At 42.7% G+C, this 10,674-nt stretch overlaps 1 protein-coding gene across 1 annotated transcript; it reads left to right on the forward strand.

Moving 5' to 3' along the window:
• The first annotated feature begins 1,469 nt into the window (after positions 1–1,469).
• LOC124544855 (larval cuticle protein A1A-like) lies at positions 1,470–10,472 on the forward strand. Its single transcript, XM_047123571.1, has 4 exons — positions 1,470–1,529; positions 6,033–6,162; positions 8,728–9,354; positions 10,196–10,472. The coding sequence occupies exons 1-4, from the start codon at positions 1,518–1,520 to the stop codon at positions 10,318–10,320; spliced, it is 894 nt and encodes a 297-aa protein (XP_046979527.1). The 5' UTR covers positions 1,470–1,517; the 3' UTR covers positions 10,321–10,472.
• The last annotated feature ends 202 nt before the right edge of the window (positions 10,473–10,674 follow it).

Genomic DNA, 10,674 nt, shown 5'->3' on the forward strand with positions numbered 1-10,674 from the left:
TACATATGTTATTGATTCTATTCATGGAGGAGGTTTTTTGGAGAAATTTTCCTAGGTAACCAAAGCAAACGCAAGAAAGAAATGTTTGTTTGTCAGAACGATTACTTGAACGACATCTTTGTCCCTCAGATGACCAACAACATTCATGATTAGTGTTCATTTGAGCCTTTTATTTTCATTACGTCACAAAACACGCAATTGGTTGTAATGTCTGTAATTCTTCTGCTGACAGAACTTCGTAGTTGTTAGTGTTTTCTTACGTTGTATAGAGATTTTTGACAATAATCAGAGTTTAATTTTTCAAGAAGGCTTTTGTTTAAAGCAAAACCTCCTTCCAACTTTCTTAGTCAAGTTTTGAATATTTTATCGTGTGTGCTTTGCACCTTACGCCAGACAAAGCCTCATACCGTTTCTGACAGGCACAAAGTAAATTTAATAGTGAGTAGTTTATTTTTTCTTTAGCAGCTGAAACTGCTGATTTTTATTTCTTCTCAAGAAATAAATCCCAGAATGACAGTGCGATGAAACTCTTTTTAGTAATACATATTCGTTTATATGTGTTTCATCTGTTTTTTCTCTTTACTGAGTTTGATGCGTTGAAGGACAAGGTCAACGCGCTGATAAAATAATCCATTGATAATGTCCTCGGCGTCACTGACAAATTGATCTCTTTCTGCGTACGGATAGAGTTCCTTCGTGATCTTTTTTCTCTGTACAATTTATTACAGTTCTCTGCAGTTCTTCATGTTTTAATTGAGTCACAAAATTTCTTATTTTGCAGCTTTTCAACTTACTGACAGATCGGCTTACTGCATTACCAATTCCCATGGTGACAGATGTAGGTGAAGCTTGAAGAGATGTCTTTGTTGAATCACTTTCCTAAGGAGAGTCAAGCTACCTCTTCTAGTTAAGCGGATGGAGGATGGAGATCTGATGGGATGAACGACCTTCGCTAAAGATAATGTGGTATAGTTGTCTCGGCATTTCAGTGGGAAGTCAAAGGAGGGCAGAAGGCGCTCTTTCTTGTTTTTCTAAGCATATCTAGCTTATTCACTTTGCTGCAAATCTTCTCCATTGTGTAAATGCTCGATGTGCGTGGGTTACAATCGTTTGATCTTTGTAAATGACACGCTGTATACGCACTAAAGCAGGAACAATTTCGGGTATCGCCACTCACCGTTTCCCTTGTCCCATTAGCCCTGACGTGACAGTGTGGTTAGACGCTACCCATCTTATTATTTTCAGTCACAGAGTGAAATGTCAAGGTCACCCTCCTTTCGAAACGCTGAGGCAGAAGAACGAGATCAGCCGATGGGCGGCGTGTGTGTGAGGTCGCGAGGCGTGGCAGATGCGGCGAATCAGATCCCTCTGGGCGGGTGTTGCGTCACCACCGGCTAGTCTGCCACTCAGCCACATCGAGCGGGGGCAGGTGGGGGCTCTGCCTTGCTCTCTCACTATAAAGAGGCTTCCAGCCGGTGCTGGAGCCAGTCGTCCACCAGTCGTCTCCACAAGTCGACATGGCTCATCAGGTGAGGAAGCAGCGAGATGCGAAGGACGTGGTAGTAGGCATCTACAGCAGTCTGTTGACCAAAAGATGGTATCTGAGAGCTATAGGAAAGGGTTGCGAATGAAACTCACAACGGCTTTTCACCCCAAGTGATTTAACGAAATCGCAGGAAGCATAAGTCTGGATGGTCAGATGGGGATTTGACCAAGTCCAGTTCTCACCACTGCATAAGTTCTGCAGCACTGCAATGTAAGAAACTGTGGCTGTATATGGAAATGAAACTGCCACCAGATAGGAAAAGTGTAAAACGTTTTCAGATAGTAAATAAATATCAGTAACGTTACGCATGATTTCTCTCAAAAGGAAACTCACTTGAAAACGTGAAATATACGTTGACATATGAATGAATTAATACTAAGCTGTATGTTATGCTGGCTCGATTGTTTCAATATATTATCTATTCATAGGTTCGGGATTAGATCTCAGTAGGTCTTACCGTGCTTATGTCACTTATCGCTTCTCTTAGCTCTGCCAATAGCTTGGTAACGAGAACATCCCAAGCGGCACCATAGTTTGTAGCTCACGTTAAACTTAGCGCTGGCAGGGTTCTTCCTTTTTGCAGCTTTTACCTTTCAACGTCATGTTTTGTTTCAAATACCCCGGATCGCGTGCAGCTGACCTGTGTGACAATGAGTATAGCTGGGAGACTAAGAGAAAGACAAGCAAAGGTGATTCTAAAGAATGGACAGATGACCACTCGAAGGGTATTGCTTGCAGAAGAGACATCTGGTTTCAAATCCAAATATCTAGTTTCACATATCTTGAATGTCTAACAAAGTGTGTTATTTTTTTCAGTTTTAGTTAACCTTGTTTGAAATTTGGTATATCAGCTGTATAAATAAGAGAACAACTGAACAATTTAGAATAAATGGAAATGAAACTTAAGGCTTCGCATCGAAGGTACCATATGCCGATAAATGCAAGCATCTTTAAGCAAAACCTGAAACTGTTAATTTCTTTTTTATTTCATTTTTATTCATGCGGAGGGAGGACTATAATTTGCTATGACTCAGATAAGCGTGAAATGGTATCGTTGTCCTCTTTGCTGTGAGTCCGCAGCTCGTGTGGTCGCGTTCTCGCTTCCCGACCATCTACATCTACATACATACTCCGCAATCCACCATATGGTGCGTGGCGGAGGGCACCTCGTACCACAACTAGCATCTTCTCTCCCTGTTACACTCCCAAACAGAACGAGGGAAAAATGACTGCCTATATGCCTCTGTACGAGCCGTAATCTCTCTTAACGTTGTGGTCTTTCCGCGAAATTTAAGTTGGCGGCAGTAAAATTGTACTGCAGTCAACCTCAAATACTGGTTCTTTAAATTTCCTCAGTAGCGATTCACTAAAAGAACACCTCCTTTCCTCTAGAGACTCCCACCCGAGTTCCTGAAGCATTTCCGTAACACTCGCGTGATGATCAAACCTACCAGTAACAAATCTAGCAGCCCGCCTCTGAATTACTTCTATGTCCTCCCTCAATCCGTCCTGTTAGGGATCCCAGACGCTCGAGCAGTACTCAAGAATAGATCGTATTAGTGTTTTATAAGCGGTATCCTTTACAAATGAACCACATCTTCCCAAAATTCTACCAATGAACCGAAGACGACTATCCGCCTTCCCCACAATTGCCATTACATGCTTGTCCCACTTCATATCGCTCTGCAATATTACGCCCAAATATTTAATCGACGTGACTGTGTCAAGCGCTACACTACTAATGGAGTATTCAAAGATTACAGGATTCTTTTTCCTATTCATCTGCATTAATTTACATTTATCTATATTTAGAGTTAAGTGCCATTCTTTACACCAATCACGAATCCTGTCCAAGTCATCTTGTATCCTCCTACAGTCACTCAACGACGACACCCTCCCGTACACCACAGCATCATCAGCAAACAGCCGCACATTGCTATCCACCCTATCCAAAAGATCATTTATGTAGATAGAAAACAACAGCGGACCTACCACACTTCCCTGGGCACTCCAGATGATACCCTCACCTCCGATGAACACTCACTATCGAGGACAACGTACTGGGTTCTATTACTTAAGAAGTCCCGGGTTCGATTCCCGGTGGGGTCAGGGATTTTGACGTACCTCGAGGTGACTGAGTGTTTGTGTTGTCCTCATCATTTAATCATCATTCATGAAAGTGGCGAGATTGGACTGAGCAAAAGTTGGTAATTTGCAAGGGCGCAGTTGAGCGCTCCTCAAACCAAATATCATCATCTCAGCTGTGAGTAGACGGATGTTGTCATTGTGCGCCAGATGCAACAGAACACTTCGTAAGAACCTTTCTTACATTGAATGCTACCGTCATAGTCCTTCATTAATGTGAACTGAAAGTTGTATTGTAAAAACATGCAAAGCAGCATAACATACTTGGCTTCCTCATCGACATACCGATGGAAAGTGTTACATATTATGGTGCCCACTGATTTTTTCTCTTTCTTTCATCTCGTTTCATAACTGTGGATGGAAGGCGTCGAGTCATTCTTTTCTTTTTTTAATTCATCAGTTTTGGTCTCGTTAGAACCGATTAGTCGTCTCTTCCTTTCTTCTGCAATTTTTTTGTTTGGCATATGAAGTATATTGCTCAGTAAATATTTTTACATATTCGAAGTCATCTTCCACAGTTTGCTCACGCATTGTAGTTTCAGGTCACAAATTATACATTATTGTGTTTTTTCACTTAATTTTTAACCTCCTTTTCGCGCCAAACTTTAATTCATAACAAAATATTCAAGTATGGTGTTCACTGTGTTACAACACTGTGATCCTCTAGTTTATCATATTTCCTTCTCAATTATAAATCCTCGCTAATTATCTCCAGTAATGAGTCATTTAATATTTTATCTGCCAATTTTTGCCATCTTTGTGTACCACCACATCTTATAAAGTTCGTTTCTCCTCATCCTATTTTCGCAGCTACCTTCCTTTTCGACAAGACAATTAAAAGTTTCAGACTTCCGCATTACTTGATTATACGAATGTGATGACTCCCCACAGCACAAGAACATATATTTACTATCACAGATATGGACACATGAAAACTTGCTGCAGACTCTCTGTTTCAATTTCTCCCTTGTTATGTCTATCCCTCTGTTCCTCTCTGTCTGTCTGTCTGTCTGTCTCTCTCTCTCTCTCTCTCTCTGTCTGTTATCTCTCAATTACCCCCCCCCCCCGAGTCCCTGCTAGAGCTTCAGTTCAAAGGGAATAGTCCATTCCCTTAACAAACACGTGAAACAAGCTGTGACTACCTATATTCTCCATGCACTACCGTCTGTTTTCAAATTATAAATCTGCAGAACGAATGTAACTCTACCTAACTACCTACATGTTGTACCCTGATAACTTGTTCTCAGTACAGTACTGGCGTTCAAGGAAATTGAAATCATCTTCTTCCACCACTGAACGGTTTTTGGTGATGTGCATGTGAAATTCTGATGCCTGATTGCACTAGATTTTACTCCTTTTATAACTCTAGAACAGGATTTCTGCATTCAGAGTTACGATAAAGTATATTGATGTAATGTATACCGTGAGATCTTACTGAGACAAATCGATAAAAGATTCAACACTTGTGATGATATCCTCCGTTGTCTGAATCAGAAAAGGGATTGGCAGTTGGCAGTGGGAACCACAATATGCCATCTGCATCGCCATTGTTCCCAGTTATTTTGCTTAAAGTACTTCAGGTAATGTCCAGAAGATCCCTTCGTTAACGCTGGAGCCGACACCTATCCAATTTTTAAATATAAAAAGCTCTTGCCCTTCCCATTTCAATTCACGTCAGGGAAATTTCCTGAATTTCAAGCTCTAGTGACGTTTTCCTATCAACCTCATTAGTAGGAAGTTTGTCCAAACAGCAGGCGCCATTAACTGTATTTCCTATCTGTACAACATTAGTTTTCTGGAGTAAAAGTTGAATATCAAAAGTCTGGAAACATAATGAAGGAGCTTTACCAGTGTGTCATCATATATATGTGAAAAGGTGTGCAAGTGATTATACGTACATTTCAGTCAAATCAGGTTAAAGGTGTTTTAAATAATGTCTAGAAGTAGATTATTCTGTTTGTACTCATAATTATGTTCACTTCATAATTTTCTGGTCAAGTCAGCCGTAGCAGTCACAAACTAATAGTAATAGTGTTGCTTCTAACAACGTGCTGTCTGTAGAAACAAAGTTCAGCAGTGATAATGGGCACTTCTGAGGCATAAATCCTGGGAAATGGAGGTCGTTGTTCACTTAAATGAGTACCAAAGTCACGATAAATGTCTACATGTTAATACTGCCCTTTTCACACTAAGAATAAGAGATATGTTCTTTTATCCCGAAGAAAGAACATCTACGTCGAAAACATGTCGTGCAGCTCGTTGATAACACGTACTGTACAATTCGGCATAGTGGCATTTGTGTTTACAGGCGCTACACGGTGCCCTGTCTGTGGTGTTGCAGGTACTGTTGTGCGCATGCGCGCTGCTGGGCGCGGCCAGTGCGGGCTACCTGGGCTCTCCCGCCGTCTCCTACTCGGCGGCTCCCGCCCTGCGAGGCGGCCTTCCTTACAACGGCGGACTCGGACTCACAGGTAGTTTGTACAGCAGTCTCCCAAAGGAGTGACGACGTCTGATTTACATGCCGGAATGGCTAAGATGTCTTTGTTCTTGGGGTCCTTCTACACGCAAAAGACTTCGCTTTTCCTTTAAGATTTCATATCTTTAGTGCTACACAGCAGTCTCCCAAAGGAGTGACGACGTCTGATTTACATACCGGAATGGCTAAGATGTCTTTGTTCTTGGGGTCCTTCTACACGCAAAAGACTTCGCTTTTCCTTTAGGAGGAATATCTTTAGTGCTACACAGCAGTCTCCCAAAGGAGGGACGACGTCTGATTTACATGCCGGAATGGCTAAGATGTCTTTGTTCTTGGGGTCCTTCTACACGCAAAAGACTTCGCTTTTCCTTTAAGATTCCATATCTTTAGTGCTACACAGCAGTCTCCCAAAGGAGGGACGACGTCTGATTTACATGCCGGAATGGCTAAGATGTCTTTGTTCTTGGGGTCCTTCTACACGCAAAAGACTTCGCTTTTCCTTTAAGATTCCATATCTTTAGTGCTACACAGAAATTCTTAAAAGTTCACTACAATAATTTATAATTAATTATCGTCATAGTTCTCTTTCCAAATTACTTGAGCGGATTTACCCGTAATAAGCAGTAATTGTTTTATTTAAAATTATCACTGTATTACATTAACACAAGCACACTTTATCCGCTGTTGCAGATATTTTTCTATAATGTTGTTTAAAGTTTCTAACCCACAGTACAAATTTTTCTGCCTTCAGTTTGTAGCAATTCTTGTAAAAGTGTTCCACTAACTAGTCCTCGCCAGTGACAAGAGGATTCGAAACATGGTTTTCCTTTTCATAATTCTTTTCTTTCCTCTTATTCTAATTATTCTTCTGGTCACAACACAAAATAAGGAAGAAGATTACGAAATACTTCTCCAAAGTGTAGCAAACATAATGAACAATTACTTTTAAGTTAACTTTTAATGTATGGCAACTTACAATTGTTCTTTAAAAGAAATTAGTGTATTGCATCTGTTAGACTATTATCTGTGCTCTGTAGAGCATCGTTATTGCCAATTCTGGTAACTTGAACAATGCCATAAAAATTGCTACACCCGAGGATGATGCGCTACCGACGCGAAATTTAACCGACAGGAAGACGATGCTGTGATATACAAATGATAAGCTTTTCACAACATTCATATACGATTGGCGCCCGTGGCGACACCTACAACGTGCTGACATGAGGAAAGTTTCTAACCGATTTCTCATGCACAAACAGCAGTCGACCGGCGTTGACTGGTGAAACGTTGTTGTCATGCAACGTGTAAGGAGGAGAAATGCGTACTATCAAATTTCTGACTTTGATAAAGGTCAGATTGTAGCCTATCGCGATTGCGGTTTATCGTATAGCGACAATGCTGCTCGCGTTGGTCGAGATCCAATGACTGTTAGAAGAATATGGAATCGGTGGGTTCAGGAGGGTAATACGAAACGCCGTATTGGATCCCAATGGCCACGTATCACTAGCAGTCGAGATGACACGTATCTTATCTGCATGGCTGTAACGGATCATGCAGCCACGTCTCAATCCCTGAGTCAACAGATGGGGACGTTTGCAAGACAACAACTACCTGCACGAACAGTTCGACGACGTTTGCAGCAGCATGGACTATCAGCTCGGAGACCATGGCTGCGGTTACCCTTGATGCCGCATCACGGACAGGAGCGCTTGCGATGGTGTACTCAATGACGAACCAGGGTAAACGAATGGCAAAACGTCATTTTTTCGGATGAATCCAGGTTCTGTTTACAGCATCATGATGGTCGCATCTGTCTTTGGCGACATCGCGGTGAACGCACATTGGAAGCGTGTATTCGTCATCGCTATACTGGCGTATCACCCAGCGTGATGGTATGAGGTCCCATAGGATACAATTCCCGGTCACCTCTTGTTCACACTGACGGCACATTGAAAAGTGGACGTTACATTTCAGATGTGTTACGACCTGTGGTGTTACCCTTCATTCGATCCCTGTGATCCCTACATTTCAGCAGGATAATGCACGACCGCATGTTGCAGGTCCTGTACGGGCTTTTATGGATACAGAAAATGTTCGACTGTTGCCCTGGCCAGCACATTCTCCATATCACTCACCAACTGAAAACGTGTGGTCAATGATGGCCGAGCAACTGGCTCGTCACAATACGCCAGTCACCACTCTTGATGGACTGTGGTATCGCGTTGAAGCTGCATGGGCAGCTGTACCTGTACACGCCATCCAAGCTCTGTTTGACTCAATGCCCAGCCGTATCAAGGCCGTTATTACGGCCAGAGGTGGTTGTTCTGGGTACTGATTTCTCAGGATCTATGCATGGAAATTTAATCACATGTCGGTTCTAGTATTATATATTTGTCCAATGAATACCCGTTTTTCATCTGCAGTTCTTCTTGGTGTAGCAATTTTAATAGCCAGTAGTGTATATAAACCATAGTGCAAGCAACTATTTGCTAGCACCTTCAATAGGAACTGTGTGTGTGTGAATACATAAGACGCCACTATGAATTCATTCCTTTCCTAGGAGGCCTGGCCGGAGGTGCCACTGCTTCCGCTGCCGCCGCCGCCGCCGCTGCTGCTGCAGCGGCTAGAGCCAGACTGTCTGGTGCTGGCATCGGTGGCTATGCTCCTGGCTACACTGGCGCACTAGGAGGTGCCTATCCTGGCATTGGTGGCGCCTACTCTCGCCTCGCCACTGGCTACTCTGGTGTCGCACCTAGCTACACTGGCGCTCTAGGAGGTGCCTACCCTGGTGTTGGTATTGGTGGTGCCTACTCTCGTCTCGCCCCTGGCTACGCTGGTCTCGGCGCTGCACGTTACGCTGGTGGTCTTGGCCGCCTGGCTGGTGGGCTGCCCGCCGAGCTGGCTGACCCGTACTACGACCCCAACCCGCAGTACAGCTTCAGCTACAGCGTCAGCGACGCCCTGACCGGCGACGCCAAGCAGCAGCAGGAGAGCCGCAGCGGCGATGTGGTGGAGGGCAGCTACAGCCTGGTCGAGCCCGATGGCAGTGTGCGCACTGTCCAGTACACGGCCGCCCCTGGTGCAGGTTTTAATGCTGTCGTCTCCAAGGATGGTGCCCCAACTGGGCCTGCCCCTCTGGGAGCTGCTGTCGCTCCTGCCACTGTTGGTGCCCCAAACATCCTCCCAGGTTTGAAACAGTATTTGACCCATTAGTGATTACAAATCCATTTTTTTCTGTAACATTTCAGATACTAGACTCTGGTTTATGTTTCCACCTGTTAAGTGTGTACTAAGGACGCAGAAATCTACAAAGGCTTTCTCTCAATTTATTGAACCATTTGAAAGTAACTATAACACAGCCATAGATAGCAGAAGGCTATATATGCACTTACAATCAAAGGAGTTAAGTATATGATGTCAGTAATTACTAATCTGATGTTGGACCTCTTCTCCTTTGAATTAAGAACACCTCCAATGCATTACGTGGATGGAAGTAGATGAGTTCTCAAACTGGAAGCCTATTTTCACTCATAAATTACGGGGACCTGACAAACTAAATTCAAGCTTAATGTGTCATTTGCTATGTTTTCCTTCTCGAGCTGCTGGCCTGATTCTGTGGGTGACTCGACCTCCTGGCAACAATTAAGTATGTGTAGCTTGAGTAATACTACTTCTGTACAGTTTAAAGGGGTCAGTAATAGAAGTTGGATACAAACTGACTGCTCTTAAAACTATGTAGAACGATTACATACAATAGGCAGCCGCAGCATTTACTGTGAAGTTAATTACAATGATGGAATTATAACATTTAAAACTCTTAGCAGTTTCTAATTTATTTGGAAATATTCAAACGTTTGATCTCCATTAACAGTTTTTGATGCTCGATGGATGAGGTCAAATAAAATTAATCCAGAACTTAAGTATACTTCTAATAGCATTTTAACGGTGCTGTGTTTTTCTCCAGTGTGGACAGACATCAAAAATTGTTTACTAGATATCTCCCTCAGTGCCTGCTACAACTGTTTCAGGAGGCATACTTCCTGGAGCTGCACGCTCTCTGCTATCTCCAGCTGCCGCTGCTGGAGTCTACGGAGCACCTCTGAAGACGGCGCATGCCTCCCTCGCCACGCCACACGCAAAGGTACACTACTAGTGCCCTCGCAAGCTGATACCTTCTAAATGTGACCACCGAATGTATTGTGAAAATGGTTCTCATGTAGCAATAAGATGTACATATTTACGAATTGCTCTGTTAATTTATCACTGCAATTTGTATAAAAATAAAATTATCTGTCTTTATTTAAATGTTGTACCTATTCAATTTGGGCTTCTTCCCTAACATTATGTACAAAAATTCCTGTGTGTCACAAGTTACTTTAAGCTACGGGAATTTCTATACAATACCATTTGTTCTGTGTCTGAAAAGAAAAACCGAATACCATTTGTTCTGTGTCTGAAAAGAAAAACGGAAATCTAAATACCGAAAACAAAGGCTAAGATCTGGTAA

The sequence above is a fragment of the Schistocerca americana genome, chromosome 1, assembly GCF_021461395.2.
Source record: "Schistocerca americana isolate TAMUIC-IGC-003095 chromosome 1, iqSchAmer2.1, whole genome shotgun sequence".
In the NCBI taxonomy this organism is placed as follows: Eukaryota; Metazoa; Arthropoda; class Insecta; order Orthoptera; family Acrididae; genus Schistocerca; species Schistocerca americana.